The sequence below is a fragment of the Grus americana genome, chromosome 3, assembly GCF_028858705.1.
Source record: "Grus americana isolate bGruAme1 chromosome 3, bGruAme1.mat, whole genome shotgun sequence".
Classification (NCBI taxonomy): domain Eukaryota; kingdom Metazoa; phylum Chordata; class Aves; order Gruiformes; family Gruidae; genus Grus; species Grus americana.
The window spans coordinates 55,684,502-55,701,872 of record NC_072854.1 but is presented as its reverse complement, the minus strand read 5'-3'; the positions used below and the strand labels follow the sequence as shown (position 1 = coordinate 55,701,872).

The following is a 17,371-nucleotide window of genomic DNA, read 5'->3' as shown; positions in this document are numbered from 1 at the left end:
CTGGTATGCTCAGTATAGAAGAAGAAACACTAGAATAAGCTTTGCATGGAAGTATTCATAGAAGAATTCATTATGAGGTCTAGGACCCATTGCAGCCTGTGTTTGGGCAATGACTGCTAGCAATGCAGTGTCAAGATGCAGAAGGCAGTTCGTGTACCACAACAGAAATCCTTCTGCGGCTCGGTGTAAGCTAATTCATCTTCTTTCTCAGCAGCTAGCTCAGTTGATCTCTAGGCGTTCAGGGTGTTATAATGAAGCTGTGAGTACCTTTTTATTACCATTTCTGGTCTGTCGTGCTTAGGATCTTCATTCTCCCAAGTTGCTACGTTTGCTTTTTCTGTGAATGTTAAAATTCAGTATAAATTATTTCATGTGCTCTGCAATGGATTGTGCTGCTGGATGACTCCAGCTGCAGAGCATCTGGACTGTAATTGTTTCCCCAGGCCTCTCATTTGTAGCGAGCTCCTTAAGAGTGCTGCCAGAGCGCTCAAGGCTGCGTGGGTTCCTGCTGGGCAAGCTGGTTGTATGAAGCTCAGCTCCAGCGGTGCTCTCTTTTTCCAGGAAAAACTGCTTTACAATTCACTTCTGCATCTGAACTAGGTGATAGGCTTAATATTTAATACCCTTTCTGATTTGGGTATATGAGGAATATAATGCTGAAGTAGCTGAACTTAGTTAAGGCAACTAGCCTCTGCAAATTTCAGTATCCTGGGGAGTGGCGAGATGGCAAGTCCTGAACTTTGGAGCTTGCTTCTGTTGTGTTGTGTCATTACCATCATTCGACGCAGAAACTCCAGAGGTTTCACAGAGCTCATTTACGTAATATCAGCTTAGAGAATCTTTTTTAATAGTAATATGGTTGTACAGAGATATTCAGACATAGAGTATACATGTTGAATAAGTGGTTTTTCATTTTTAGGAATATTTGCACATTAAGACTTTTGTACCAACACTGTTTTATTTGGGTGGAAAAAAGGATCAGTGCTCAGTGTTTTGTACCCTTCCAATAGGTAATGAATATTCGAAAAGTTCTCAATCGACTGGATAAACCAGAGGGCCTTTACCCCAACTATCTGAATCCCAGCAGTGGCCAATGGGGCCAGCGTAAGTAGATCACTTCTTTGGTACTATGACCTGTCACCAGTGTGCTGTTTGCAGTCATTAACTTCTTTCAATCACTGTTTTTTGTGTATAAATAAAGAATTTTTATAAAGTATAAAAACTCACATTATATCTGAGGTTCTATACAATGTAAAAAATACCACAAATATGAAAAATAATAATCTTACTTGCTGTATTTTCATGTACTTTTCTTTGATCTTTCACTATGGCTTGTGCAAGCAGGAAATGTCTGAATATGTGTCATTTTGGAAAGGAATTTGTAGACTACAGAAGTCTTTTATTCAAAATCTAAAGTGCTCTCTAACGTAGCTGTTTAAGGAAACATTATCAGCTCGTCTGAATCAAATTCCATATTTTTAGAGTGGTGTGGCTCCACTGAAGATAAAAAAAAATAGAAAAAGTCTTTCCAGTTAATACCAGCTATGATTTCTGTTGAAGTTTAATGCCAACAACTGAGGAAAATAACTAAACAGAACTGTGTCATGGCATTAATTCCCTTGGAACCATTACTGGAGGCACCAAAATTAGAAGGGAAATAGTATAATAAAATGCTTGAAGTATTTGAGCTTCTTAGACCCTTTCTGATGACTGAGCCTTTTCTTGTTGTACATTGTTGTACATTGCCTTCTTCGATCTTCATAACGTGTTCAAAGCCTACGTAGTGTGCAGGATCACAATTCTAGAGAACCTACTTCTTTTTCCGCTTTTTGAATATAATAGTTTGTTTAGGATGCAGCTGAGGTGCAAGTGAGGTTGTGGAGTCCTGGAAGTGTTGCTCCTACAGCAATAGGCACTGGGTTTGGTTAGAAGGCCACCTCAGCATCTCTGAGCCAGGTCCAGTTACCTCCTTCCTTGGCTTCAGTCAGCCACCAAAACTCAGCTTTGTGGTGCAGCTCACCAAAAAGCTGAGAGCAGGTCTTTCTAAGTGGCTGACACTGTTAGTGGCTCTGCCTTACTTATTTTAAAGCAGTCAAATACTTACTCTGCCTTACAGCCTTCACCATTTCCCTATTTTTAATATAGTTGTGTCTTATGTACTCCTCATTCACATTAAATGCCAGTTTTTGTTGGTGTGTACAGGAAAACTTAGAGTTTATACCAGATTTGCTTTCCGATAGCATGCAGTATTGACAAATAAATAGCTTCCTGCATATGCAAATGATGGACACAGACGTGGACACAGGTCAGCCCCTAGCAAAAGCAAATTTGATCTTCTTGCATCTCTTCCGATTCAGTTGCCTCCATTCTCAGACGCTGATTATTTTTTTTTCTTCCCATAGCAGAAGATCAGAATGTAAGACTTGAGAGATGTTTTATTTGAGATTGCTTTTCCAGGCTCTTTTCAGTTGATTACTACAGGAAAAAAACCCCTACACCCTTAATTGGTAGAAGACAGAAGTATTATCTCTCAGACATCAAGTGGGGAGGAGGGGGGAATAGTTTCTTCTCTAGCAATGCTGTAACTGTGAAGGACACTCCTGGATCACTGCCATTGTTCCTGTAAATTCATTTAGCCCTTGTTATTTTGACAGTAAACTGACAGTGATTTGCTGCAGCGTGCGTCAATTGGATTTGTCTACTGCAATAATGTATATAATAACAGGGCTTATTATTGATGAAACTGTGCTTGTGCTATTTAGTTTGCAAATGTCAGAGGTTTCTATGGTAATTTATTTAGGAAATCGTAAAGGTCATTTAAATGCTGCTGTTCAAAGATCAGCCTTCGATCATAGGAAATGTTCTCTTTTTTTTAGGAAGCCTCTTTTCCTTTTGGATCATGAACATTTAATTAAATAAATGGTGTATTCTTTCCAGAAATTTAATATATCTCATTCAAAAGAGGAGGGGGAGAAAAAGCCATTTATAACCCAGGTTTGATGGTGCAATGCATTTGTTAGGCAAAGGGACAGAATACATTTGGAAAACTAAATTATTTTTTGTATGTCATAGGCTATTGGAGAAAAAAGACACTGTTAATAAAGTTTGAGTAGAAAAAAAGTGTATCTTCTACATTTGCATGGCTTTGCAACCTGTTCAGTAGGCGAAAGGAGGCACTCCATTAGGAGAAGATACAAAGGAGTTTAAAAATAAATTCTCTGTGTTCTTTTGAATTCCACCAACAGAGGTGTAACTTTGAAGGTAAGATCAGAGTTAGGTGTTGGGAAGCGTCAGCTCTGTACTGCTAACCCTTCTGCATCTCGCTTCACGAGCCTGGGTCACCCCGTGCATGTTCTGCTTTTCTCATGCCCGGAATTTTGTGATATGACTCACGGACTTGCTGTGTGATATATGTACCCACATCTCCATCCTGGATGTCTTGGGTGGAATTAGCGGACCGCTTCCTGGCTGTAAAATTGATGGTTATAAATAAGTAGTCCTGGTAAAGCACTTTGAAATCCTTTCACTGAAGACTCAATAAATGCCAAATCCCTTAATGTTTCCAGGCAGCACCAACTTAAAAAAGAAAACCTCCAGCTAATATTCTTAGTTTAGTGGAGCTTAGAGAAACACTTCATACCTTTTTTTTTTTTGGTAGTATTTGCTGTGTTTAGGGGATCTATGCTGAAATCATGTGATAGCCTATTAAAAATTTGCCAAGAATCTTTTAGGCTCTTGGACAGCAAGTGAGTGCAACCTGGTGCAAGCAGCTGAGAACATCAGTAACGTTCACGTCATTCGTGCAACTGACATCAAACGGGCTGACTCGGTTGGTGTTAGTGTTTGCAGGGTCACGTCCTACACATGTGCAGTTGAATAATCACAGCATCTGTAGTACCAGATCATTTCACATAGTAAACATAGGGTGGAATAAAGCAGCGTGATAGCAATAATCATCTGTAGATGTGGCAAAGTCTTTTTTTTTTTTTTTTTTCATTCTAGAATCACTGCTGAGTTCTGAGAGCAGCCAGATGTTCAAAATGTAATATTATTTTTAAACATATGGTTTGGCATTTTGAAATACCATAAAATAACCTGAAATTCAACTCTGCAGTAAGGAGCGAAAACATTTTGGCCCTTTTTCACAAAGTGACTTAAATGGAGCATTAGCGAATGAAAGAGCAAATAAAAACAATGCCTGCATGTTAAGAGAGGAAAGCCTTTATCCAGTTAGAGAGCACTTTCTAATTTTTTTCCTGGTTTTAAAATAAAAAAGAAGTTAGGTTAACACATTTTTGTATGGGATAGACTACATGCCTTAGATATTAAACATATAAATTCTTGTTTCTTTGCCATGAACTCCTGTAGCACATTGTGGGTATTAAATAACTATTGTACTTTAGCCTGATGAAAAAGTTAGCAGTTGAAGAAATAATTATCTGTATATACCAGTTAAGTTTTTCCTGAGGTTCCAAGCTTACATTTATTAAAGGCTGTTGTAGGAAGAGATGTTTAAGTGCATTAAATGCACTGTTTCAAACTGTAATTGTATTTTATTGTCCAGGCTGAAGGTGAAATTGCTGTTGAATCTCTTTCTTCCCTTTTTAGATCACGTCTCCATTGGAGGACTCGGGGATAGCTTTTATGAATATTTGCTCAAGGCATGGCTGATGTCGGACAAGACAGATGAAGAAGGCAAGAAAATGTATTATGATGCTGTTCAGGTAAATAAGATATTTAAATCTTTGTTTCCATAATAATCTAATCTATAATCCAAAAGAGACAGGCTCTGGGGACAATGTGAGGGATTTCTGTCTTTGCCACCACAGTGTGGTTTTTTTAAATAATTATTTTCTCTTTTAAAAAGACTTCATCAAATATAAATGGTAGAGCAATACAGATACTGTGGGAAAGGGGAGAGTCTTGAAGTATACCTATTTTTTTTCGAATTGAAAGACAGTTCTCTCTAACACTGGAGGAGAAAAGTATGAAATATGCAACAAAAAATGCATCTACAAGTAGCTCTCAGATAGAAGTTAAATTCTTTTTTCCTCAATTTTCCCTAAATATATTTCCTCAGTCCTTTTTCCTTATATCCAGGAGGGAGTTCCTCTCTTGTGCTTTGACCTCATATTTCAGCCATTAGAATATTTCTGATTGTGGTCAACACAGGGATCAATGTATTATGGTAGATAATTATAAATGAAAATAGAAGTTTTTGTTGCACAATGACTTCTTGTTACAAGAGGCATATATTTGCCAGCTTCTGTGAAACAGCCAATTATTCAAATTGGACACAAGAGAAAGTTTTCAAAAATCAGACTTGTTCATACTTATATTTCTATGTGGTATTTTATTTATGATTCTTCTAGTTCTGCAATTTGCCTTGGTATTGATGGTATTTCCTTAATATACTGTTTTGGGAGAAATAATGGTTTCGTGACACAGGATTGAGACTCGGAAAGTATTAAGTTTAAATCCATATTTACAGGCTTTCCTTGCAATCTTGGGCAAATGGCCTATTTTCTTGGTTCCTTGCTTTCAAATATATATAAAAAAGAGGATAATACTACTTCTTTTCTCCCCATCCTTTCATCAGTTTTGACTGGAAGCTCTCTAGGGCCAGGACTTATCTCTTATTAACTGTATGTATGTACAGTGCCTCTGTAGACAAGGCTTCGAGATGCTAAGCAATACCTGCTTATTCTTTCATACTTCTGGAAAAGTGCTGTCCCTAGGGAAGAGACATAAGTTTCCTTTTACTTCCCACACCAAAAAAAAGTGGTGGCACTAAAAAAAATACAGCCCTGGCTCATTGCAGCTTTTTTTTTTTTTATTGGAGAGAAACTCTTATGTGATAATTTGGGGAGGGTGTGATCTCTGCTGGTAGTAAATTTGACGACCAAGTATCCTCTGCTAAGAAAATCCTGCCTTTAATTTTGTAAGTGCAGATTTGGATGCAGTCAGCCTCATTTTCACCACTAACACGGTTTCAGCTTCAGAGCAAAAGGTGGATTTTGAATTAGGTTTAAGTGTATTTGAGGCTATAAGAACAGTGATACTGTAATAGCTCAGCCATTAGGTTGGCAGCCAAAAAGAGAGAACAAAGTGTCTGATAATACGATATCAATTCTTCTTACCATGGAAGGCATTTTGAAGCACCTCAAAGCTACTTCAGTCTCCTACTTCCACTGGTTTAATAATGTTGGGTTTTTCTTTTAAATGCATTCTTATACAGGGTAAGTGCTAGTGCATAGACACGTGTGCAGTAAAAAATGTGCTTTTGCTAGTACAGCTATTCTGGAAACTGCTGCAGGTAGAACATCCCAAACGTGGTGTGACGGTCACCCTTGTCAGTGGCACCGTGAGTGCATTGAGTCCCGTCCTGCCGGCGAGCAGCAGGGGCGCGTTGATCCCAGCTGGTAACAGAGAGTCAGAGAAAGCCCAGTGTCTCCATGTCCGGCACTGGGCTCCTCCTACTAAAGCTGAAGGTTCACCTTCCCCTGACTTGAGCGCGGCCGAAGCAAGGTACATGGGGAAATCTCTCTTGCCTTACGCCACACGAGCATGCATGCCGTCCCACGTCAGCTGCACGCTGGCAGCGTGCCTGGTCACTCCTGAGCCAGCCCGAACTGCCCAGTGGGTGAAGAGCTCCCTGCTGCTGGCTGCTCATCGGGGAAGAGGGACGGGAGTGCTCCGAGGTGTGTCCGTGCGGGGTGCAGCAGCACAGCTTTGTTTAAACTCACACCTTAGCTGTACCAGGATAGCAACCTCCTCGGGTACGAAAGGTACTGCAGGCATGCTGAGGTCCTGGTGGAGAGCAGAAATGGTGATGGCCACCATGCTACGCGGCCGGTTCTCCCTGGTGCCATTGAGCTGGGGGAGCTGAGTTGCCTGGTCAGCAGCACCACTGAATGCGGCAATATCAATGACAGGGGCTGAGCTCTGCTATATTTAACTAGATTTAAAGGACCTATTATCTTAATATTTTTGAGTAATAATAGCTCTTAAGCAGCCCGAGCATCGTACCTGTCCAGAATATCGGGGGGGGGGCCAAATGATCACTAAATACATGCTAGATTTTGCCAAGCTGCTGGTTGAATGCTATTTCCAGTATTTTCTGAGCAATGGTCTTCATGTTCTCTGTTTTCTATACCCAGCTGTAGCAAAGCAGAAAGTGTACAAGCCGCACACGGAGGTACAGCTTGGCGTTATAATGTAACCTGCTCAGAAAACAGCAGGGAAGTTGCAGTACCACAGACACTGCAGAGTGTTGGGGCCCCATTGAGATGCCAGGTTCTTTGCCGGAGTTACTAGCCTGTTTTGAAATCCATCCTGATATTGGCTTTATTGCTATCGATCCCTTACTTATCTAAATTAAAGCTAATTTAAGTGTCTGCACAAGCTGCTGACTTTTTTTTATGACTAAGCCTACACAGTTTGGGCATTCTGAGTCTGCTTCATATTTTCTTAGATAAATTTCCCCCGACGCTTTCAGAATCTTTTTAAAACTACGCCAAAGGGAACGGCATGATTGTTCCTAGCCGTTCAGTCCAGCACATACCCACCAAATTCTGAGCGAGCGATGTGAAAGTTTGATGCCTAATTCAATATCTTCCGCTATCCAGAAACCACAAATGAAAATATATGGTGAGTTATAGTTCACTGTGAAAAGCTGAAATTTATTTAGATAAAGCCATGGGGTTATTTCTTACATTGTTCTGTAACTCATATTAAAAACAAAGACTTCTTTCTATTAGAATTTTTGTAGCACCTACAGATTGTTTTATGGTTTAAGTTAAAAGCAATAACTAAGATGTCAAACTAGATTTAAAAACTTTCTGCTTGCCATGAATAACATGCGTATTTGGCTGATGCCGTTTAAAGAAGAGTTTATTTCTAATGGGAAAAGGGACAGAAATAGTCTTGTTTTGACTACCAGAGCGTAATATGATTGTATTTATAAGGCCATCAGCAGGATTCATAAACTCTAGAATTTGCACAAAAAGACAAGTGGATGTATTTTTAATGTAATTTATTTTTCTCTTTTGAAAAACAATGCATATAATGTCCTGTTTCACATAATACAGGAAGTAAGAGATCTTCTTAAGCTGGTTTCAATGGATAGCATGCAACATTTAGTTACAGAACAAACGTGTATGCGGCTTTTAGTCATATTTTGAAGATGTAACTGCCCATAGAATAATCTAAGAGTCTTTGCAAGTATCTGGGACAGGAACCCTCCCACTCTTTTCAGTTAACATAGTTGATCTCTGAGACACAATTGAGTAGGTTTAGTAAGAGAACATAATTTAGAGCAAAAATGGACCTTGTGGGTTCACTTACATCTAGTCTAGTAACTACATCAAATCCTCCCCTCTTGAATATGTCAGCCCTCATTTTCTAAATTGAAGGGCATTTTTGCACTACTACTGTTAATAACTTGTCTCATACTTGATGTCTGATGGTATCTTTTCCAAATATTCCCATTACATTTATTCATGGCCATTGCTGCAAACTTTCTGCATCTTAAGTATTTCTTCTCTCTCTCTGACACTGCCTTCATCCCCTCCTCAGTGTATTTTTAGAGAAGTCTGTAAAGAGAGCAGTAACTCAGCACAGAAGAGTTTCACAGGAAGAGGGAGAGTCCCTCGCTAGCACTTCCTAAGCAGCTCGGTTCAGTGCAGCCCACGGTGGCCCCGTGGTTTCAGAGAGGTAACTGCGATCTGCAGTTTCACCTTTAGAAAGGGTAGTTTACTTTTAGACATTTAGATTATTTTTTTTTTAACTGGGTAACAATTGCTGAGAATATTGTAACAAGAAACTTAGCGATCTCCGGAGAACCTAGCGCGTGGAAGTAGGAACAATGGAAACAGCAAAACGAAGAGGTGTTGTGAGGCAGTGCCACGGCCGCTCTCTGCCGAATTGCAACCACACTGCTGAAAGTCAGCCTGCTGCGAGGCTGGGTTGCACGATTAAGGAGTGCAGTAGCCTTTTGTGGGTATCAAAAGAGGAGAAAGTCATTTTTGGCCTCAGGATTTTGAGTATTCAGACAGAAAATACATAGGATCACTTTTTAATTTTTTACTTTTTTTTTGGACACATTGCTGACTTTTGAGACTAACTTTGATACACTCAGTTTGTACTTTGCCAGAGGAAGCTATATGGTTTTGATCTTGTTCTGGGTGGTTTTTTGGGGTATATTTAATTGTCAGCATTAAGTAGTGAACATCGTACTGAGTTCTCGAGATTTCAGCCTTTTGGATAACTAAAACAAATCCACGTAGACTCCTTTCTGATTGAAATGAGAGAGAGAACAAAGTGTTGTCAGCAAAATGAGAACGTGATATTGGCACATAGGTCCCTCTCATCTCCAGAGTTTTGTGAGGGTCTGTTTAACTGTGGTGACAGTCTGGTGGCTGGCCTGTGCTGATTGCAGTTTCCATTAAGTTGCTCGAAGTGGTTTGCTTTGTGATCATAGTGATCTTAAAAACTACATAACTGATGTGGACAATGACAGAACTGCAACAACTCAATTAGAATAGTTTGTCATACTGGGTAAAGCCAAAAGTATATTAATGAATTGAACATTCAATACTTGAGTGGTTCTTGGCATTGAAGGAAATATGTAAACAGGGCAGGGAGGGTGCTGCGGTAGGAGTCCATCTTCAGAATGAAACAGTTGGTGCAGAGGACCCAGCATTCCCACTGCATGCATTTTTGAGAGAGGTATTGTCTATAACTTCAATGTGTAAAAATGAAGAAATATGCAGTTTATTTGTATATTTTGTCAGCTGTCCTGTTTAAAATATTTATCACCCAGCTGCACTGGTGTTCTGCACGTAGCGATAGCATAGCTGTGTTATGCAGGAACACAAGATTGATTATACTTAACAGACGAGAACATCCAGAGGATTCGCTGCTCCTTTTATTTCCCCTCTTGACAGAAGTTTTGAGCCTCTCTACAACTGCTTACAGAAAGCACCAAGACTGCGAAGGCAGGCCTCCGCAAATTTTTACATTGTTGATGATTTACTTATAACTGCATGTCGTCTATATTTTGGACTATAGAAAGTACTTATTAAAATGTTTGCTTGTTTATGGACTGTCAGGAGAAGCAGCAAGCTATAATGTTGTTAGAACTCTTTCAGGGGGATTTTAAATAGAAAAATCCTGTGAGAGAAATTGTCCCCTTTTTGCTTGTGGCTTTGCTCTTGTCAGAGCAGGCATGTCCTTACTACTTGTGCTATTTTTGACAGCAAAAAAAGCTTGTCAGGAGCAATAAATATTCTAGAATATTCAGAAAAAAACATAATGTAAGATTTTGAGAGTGACTTGCTTTGATTCATGCCATTCCATTAATACTGTTTTAAGAATACGAATAAATCTAGCCGTCTGGTAGCAGACAGCATTAAGTACATTTAGTGCAAAAGCATTGGTGCTCTTAGAGGCACTAATAGATCTATACAGGGGCAAAAAAAAGCATAAGTAGATTTTCAGACAAAACTAAATTATCAGCTTTCACCTAGAACTTAATCATCTTTTTAGTGATCAGATGGATAGGTATCACAGTAGTTAAATGCTTGCCAACGTTTCCATTTTAAAAACTTGGGCATCTCCATTATAAGCATTCACGTTTCATTTCACATGTAAGCTTGTCTGTATAACATGTCTTAAGTCCAAAAGCAGTAAGTGCCTTTTTGCTTTCAAAATGTTTCTTATATATTGTGTTAAACAAATGAAAGTTCTGTGTTCAGTTTTTAGTTTTGATTTTTAAAGTGCAGTTTCATAAGCAGTGAGGACCTCGGGATAAGAAGATGGCACTTTTCTTTGGCAGAAGTATTTACACAAATTGTAACAAGGGCTTGAACTTCCTATTCCATCCTAGTTTTTCTGGCAGTATGCTTCCACGTGATTCATACGTCTTGTAATACATATTTAAAAACATCTAAGAAAACAGAATCCACTACTAAATATAAAGCTTACAAAAAATTGTGCAATGTTTTTCTGCCATCTCCAAAATGGCTGTAATAATGGAACAACGCAAATCTTAAACTTTTCGTAAAAAACTCATTGGAATTTTGGATAAAGGATACGTTTGATGAATTATGAAGATTGCTGAAGAAAACTCTCTCTTGCATTAATCAATTCAAGAGAGGAAAGGTGAGGGAAACTCAAAGTCAAGCAAACAGGTAATTGACTTACAAACTCACAGCACACAGAACCACAGTAATCCTGACCTGCCTGCTATGTGCCATTGCAAAGCAGTAAAATGCATTGGTGCGAGCCGTAAATATTAAAATAAGTATGTAAGCAATTGACATTATACATCTTTGAATTATTGGAAATATCATATGGTAGAATTCTTTTTCATACTCACTGTTACTTCAGATCGTCAAAATACTGTTTATGAAGAAGATTCCTAAGGGAAGGAAAAATATATTAAAAGTTTGAGATAATTTATAGTGCTTTGTTGTAAAGAAGCCTGCAGAGTTGTAATTATCCCCCAAACAAACACTATAAACCCTAGAAATGTAGAACTAGGATCATATTTTTGAAGTTTCAAGTTTATTAAGGTATGGAAATTTGTAACTCTGACTTGCAAGACAGTTTTATCTCCAGCTACAGTGACATCTTGAGGTAGGAAATGAAAAACCTGGTTTTTGTTGTTAAAACAGAAATAGTCATTGAAATTCATTAATCATAATTAAAGAGTTATTGTAAAAGAAGAGTTAAAATGCCTAAGTGCTTGGGGAAGTAGAACTGCAGTTTTACATTGCACTTTGAGGTTTGTAATTTGTCATCCCTGCTCCTTTAGCAGAATTAACTTTTTTGTGGCACATGTTTATTTTGAACCGAGCAACTTTGAGGTGCAGAACATTTTTCCTGAGAAGCTTCCATCTGTGCTCTGTAGGCATCTCTGTTAACATTTTTATTAACTGTCAGCATAATCCACCAAGAGAATACCCTCCCTCCCTCGAGGGAGGTGATCCTGCCCCTCTACTCTGCTCTTCTGAGACCCCACCTGGAGTACTGCGTCCAGCTCTGGGGTTCCCAGTACAGGAGAGACATGGAGCTGTTGGAGCGAGTCCAGAGGAGGGCCACGAAGCTGATCAGAGGGCTGGAGCACCTCTCCTATGAGGACAGGCTGAGAGAGTTGGGGTTGTTCAGCCTGGAGAAGGGAAGGCTCCAGGGAGACCTTCTAGCAGCCTTCCAGTACCTGAAGGGGCCTACAGGAAAGCTGGTGAGGGACTGTTTATCAGGGAGTGTAGTGACAGGACAAGGGGGAATGGGTTTAAGCTGAAGGAGGGTCGATTTAGATTCGATGTTAGAAAGAAATTTACTGTGAGGGTGGTGAGGCACTGGAACAGGTTGCCCAGAGAGGTTGTGGATGCCCCCTCCCTGGAAGTGTTCAAGGCCAGGTTGGATGGGGCTTTGGGCAACCTGGTCTAGCGGAGGGTGTCCCTGCCCGTGGCAGGGGGGTTGGAACTAGATGGGCTTTGAGGTCCCTTCCACCCCAAACCATTCTATGATTCTGTGAAAAACAAGCTTGTTGATTGGGGTTTTTTACTCATTTGAACGGTGAGATTACTTCAGTTCTGTATCCTCTATGTTTCTTTTTAAGCAATCCAGTTTCTCAGCTTAAAGAACTCAAAGGGTAAATGAAGGCCTTCCCAATCGCAAAATCAAGTCAGGGATTGAGGAAGGGGGGTGGTGAAGACAGCACTTAAGCTGTGTGAAAAGCTTCAAGGAGTGAAGAACTGAATGAAGGAAAATGGGTATTTATTAGGAGGGTCCAGTTCTGCTTAATTTTGCAAGTGTCAGGACTGGCAGTATAATGTAAGGGCTAAGGAACAGGCTGATAAGCGGAGAATGTAAAACATATATCACCTTCCAAAAGGGGGCAGGAGGAGGAGGAAATCAGGTTGGGAAAAAATGAAGAGTTTCTCTTTTGCGCTGTCAGTTACAGAGATGACACACACATGCAATGTGCAATCCTGTAACCTGAACAATTCATGATGTCTCATTCACTGCAGTTCCTCCAGTGTGATAGATAGGCAAGGGCATAATTTTAACATGCGAACTCGCGAGAAAGATGTCAGGTGTAATACAAGGTGCACTTGAGTCACAATTCAAACCGTGAAAGGGACTGTTAGTGTTTCTAATTGAGTGCTCAAGCATTTTTACAGTTGCTCTATAGAAGGATAATTTCCCACAAGATGGAAAAAGAAGTAATTTAGCTAAAGGCTTTATTGCAGCGAGTACTGTAAGCAGAGCCTTACATAAAAGCACACACAAAAAAATTTGCCAAGAACTGTATCAGCCATAAAAGTTAGTCTGGCTGTAAGAGCTTGCAGGTACGCTACAAACTGTATGCCGTATCAGCTTTACATATAGTAAATTAATTTCTTTAAATATGTGACAAATGTTGTTTATTTTCCTTTCGTTTCCCTTCCTTCCTCTGCTCTTTTGTCCGCTACAGTCTAAAGTCAGGTTGTCTCTTTTTTTTTTTTTTTGGGGGGTCACTCCCAGGTAGCATCTGCTATTGCTCCCTTTGGGCACATACATTTGCAGCCACTTCTTCTTTGCAACCTTTTATGTCGCACAGTCTGCCTGCTTTACCTTGATGGAAAGAAAGAAATTACTATTTGAATTGCAGAAATACGTTGTGGAAAACAGTAACATGAAATTTTCATTTACTTAAAAGAAAAACTGTACCAGCTCCAAACAATTGTCCATCAATAATGTATTTTCAGCTAATCAAAGACCATTCTTCTAGCTTTTTTGATTATTGGCAGATACTGCATATTGGTTTATATTGAGAATATTCATTACAGTAAAATGAAATAATACTACTACCTATTCTCCTTCTATAATAACTTGTCTCAGTAACTTGATTTCCCTGCCAGAGCTGCACCCACAGCACTGCAGATAGCAATTAGCATTTCCCTCTGGGATTGTAACCCTACCTTCCCATCCAACTGCTCAAGTTCAGAGACCCTTATTATATCTTCATTTAAACTCATAGTATTTCTTCTCATCCTAGTACTTTCTCAACTGCGTTCAAGTTTTTTTATACTTAAAACAATTGCCCATGTATTCCAGCTAGTGATTTACTCCTGCTCTGTACCTCGAGCTTATTTAAAAAAATGAATGTCTTTCAGAAAGTTCAGTCACAACCTTTGTGAAACTCACTGAAAAACATTTTGACATGCTGCTCACAGAAGTACATACCATTATGTTATAACAAAAAAAAATATTAAAAATGTGAATAGCAGTTTTGTGAATTTCCAATAGATGGCACTTTGGCAGTTTGGGTATAGGTTCAGAATTTATAATGGAAAGAGTACTGATTTTGGGGGTTTGTTTACTTTGAAAATATTTTATTATACTAATGCATTATACAAACATTATACATTCCAGAAGTAGTGCTTTACCAATATTTGGAAGTAAATTCTGAAATTAAACTATAGTTAGGTTGGACTTGTGGGGAAAGGGAAGGGTTTACCACGTCTTAATGCTGCAAATACCATCAGTGATAGAGGATTTCATAATTCCAATGAATACATTCATCAATAATTAATGTTGGGGAGTTTCTTTTTTAACTCATGCAGGTTATACTTTTTTAAGATCAAAAGCATTTACATTTTTGAGGCTTTCTAAATATGCTGATTTTTTAATAATAACTTTTTGAGTTCCTGAAACGACTCCAAAACACCTAACAAATTCATTATAATCTGACACTTTGATGCCATGCTGGAATTATTCCAAACTTCACGCAACCTTGATACTGCAAATTCCTTAGCAAGCCTTTGGAGAATTTTGTTTCAGGGCAAGCAACTAGTCTCTCTAGTCTGGGTCAGAGAGTAGATGAATAGTGATGAGAGAAGGGAAACCTATTTCTGATGAAAGTCTGTCTAACTCAGACTGGAAATGGCCCATGAAGAAACTTCTCAGCTTTAGTTGAAGCTTTTGAGAGTCCCACTGTAAGCCCCCTGGCAGTGATGTGAGCACAAAAAGAGCTACCAGCCTGCTGGGAAGAGGCTCTCCTCTGTCTTTTCCCACGCTTTACAAAAGCTGTTCGGTTGAGGTCAGTTTGCTTAAACCATGTAACTTCTACAAATGATTACTTCATAAGCATGTAACTTCAAATGAAGTCCAGGCGTCACCAAGTTACAGTATTTGTTTTCCTGTCTTCCAGAATAAGAGTTTGTGAGTGCTGATGGACTTGCAAGTTCTGCACACTTGAGCTTGTGGCTTCTGAAGGTTATTTGTACATATTGAAGGTTATTTGGATTTCATGTCTAGGTAGAAATGATCACTTACTTACCTAGTGTGCCGTTAATAAAGGTATATACATCGGTATAGGTATTATCTAGCAGTCAGGGACCCATGATTGTACAAAGTATGACAAGGCAATTTTAGAGTCTGTAATATATCAAAAAATTACCTAATAAAAATAGCTTTAAATGAGACGTAATAAAAATAACTTTTAATAGGCATATGTACTAGTTCTTAATAGGACCCATTTATAAAACCAAGATGATTTGCTTTACTGAACATGAATAATTAATTTGGAAATATATTTTTATTTTGTGACATTCTTAGCATCAATTAACATCAGCTTGTTAGTTTTTTAGCACCAGTTTGTTAGAATAATTTTAAAATTTCCAAAGTGGAAGTCATCTTTTTTCAGACTGAACTTTAATCTTGAGCCAAAAGAGGGAGGGGGGGGAACTCTGAAAGACTAATTGTTGTCGCAAAATCCATTTTCATACTACAAGAATCATCTCTGGTCTAGTTACTAAAGAACTGAAGGTGCATGATCACAGTTATTTCTGCCAGGTACAATACTACTTTATTCTGTCTTTCATTAATCTTTTACTGAAAAAAAATTTGCAATATAGGTAAATGTAGTCATCTATCTATTTTTAATTATTTTTTAAAATAAATTCTGACTCAACGGATAAGTGACCTGTAGAGTTATCAACTGTTGCCAGAACGTTTGATCTGATCAGATGGAGATTCCATGCTGAAAGGTTTAATGAAATGTAATTAAATTAGAAGTTTTTCATTTCTGAACTTGGTTTTAGGTAGCTTATTTTTAGAATGCCTAAGTAGTCTGAAAGCTATTTCCCACAAAATTGTTGTGTGTTTTTAACAATAAGGCCTCTTACTACAAAATATAAACCGTTTAATAAAAATGCAAACAGAACTCTGAAAGATTCTGGAAGCTTTCCAATTATTTCTATCTTCTCATAAATTTTGCCTGTTTATGCATTGATACATTTTGTAGCAGGTTCTTTGAACTCTGTTCTGTCAATTCTTCAATTATAAATTCAAATATTTTATAGCCAAATGATCACAAAAGACATGTTTTAAAGAACATTATTTTTTAAAAAAGTATCTAGGTATTCCACTACAAGTTTCCTCACCTGACATAAAAGCTGTTTTATGTGCACTTGGAATTCATGACCACCAACTGGCTCGACACCAACTCAACCTCCGTAATTCTTTCATCTTTCACAGTGGGGTCTGTGGTTTGGATGCTTAAGGAAACTGTTCTCCCACCTTTCCCCTTTCATATTTAATTCCTCTTTTTATAGCCTAAGTTCTGCAGGATTTGTTTAAAGTAAGGAATCTTCATTATTTACTGCTGCTTTAAAATTTAGATATGCTTTTCACTTGGTACCTAGTGCTAAAAACATACAATCAAGGAGGAAACAAAGGGAGGGAAGAGTTTTACGAGCCAATAATGGGTCTGGAGGCAGGCAGAAAACATCCTTACTAAGTGTTTTGCACTAATATTAGTGGAAAATGAAGTGTAGTTTTCAGTGTGGCCTTCTTGGCGTGAAAAAACTACTTAGTAAGTAAAACTTGTACAATTATTCTGCTGATGCTTCTAGTTTAGAGAAGATTTTTCATGCTTATAAAAACAACCTTTACAGATGTTTAAATGGGAAGAAATAACTGCAACATCTTCTCTTCATAATACTTTTTTTAAATTTTTTTTTAATAGTTCTTTGTACTGATATTTTATTCATGATTTTCTCTTGTATAATGCATGTTGAGTGCTCCTTCTGGAACTTATGATTTCAATAGAATAAACCAGAGTACTGCTGGATAGCTGAATGTATGATAACATAGTTCATCTCCTCTCCATTACCCTTTAAAGAGTAATAGCTTGTTTTCTGTGTGGGCTTCTAATTAATGTGCTCTTCTGCATCTCCTCTCGTTTTCATTCTGTTTCTCTCATAAGGGAAGGTTGTTTTCCTGGATTTCGTAATCAGTGACCATACATTGCCAACAGCACCAACTTTAAATTCTCTCTAGGAGATTTCTAAGTTTTTATTCTGCTTAGGTTTTTTTT

At 38.4% G+C, this 17,371-nt stretch overlaps 1 protein-coding gene across 1 annotated transcript in view; it reads left to right on the top strand.

Moving 5' to 3' along the window:
• Positions 1 to 17,371, top strand: part of MAN1A1 (mannosidase alpha class 1A member 1) — a 152,941-nt gene that overhangs the window by 123,905 nt on the left and 11,665 nt on the right. The window contains exons 7-8 of the mRNA XM_054819566.1: positions 1,011 to 1,104; positions 4,609 to 4,724. Of these exons, the coding sequence (XP_054675541.1) occupies positions 1,011 to 1,104; positions 4,609 to 4,724 (210 nt within the window). The remainder of the gene's footprint in view (positions 1 to 1,010; positions 1,105 to 4,608; positions 4,725 to 17,371) is intronic.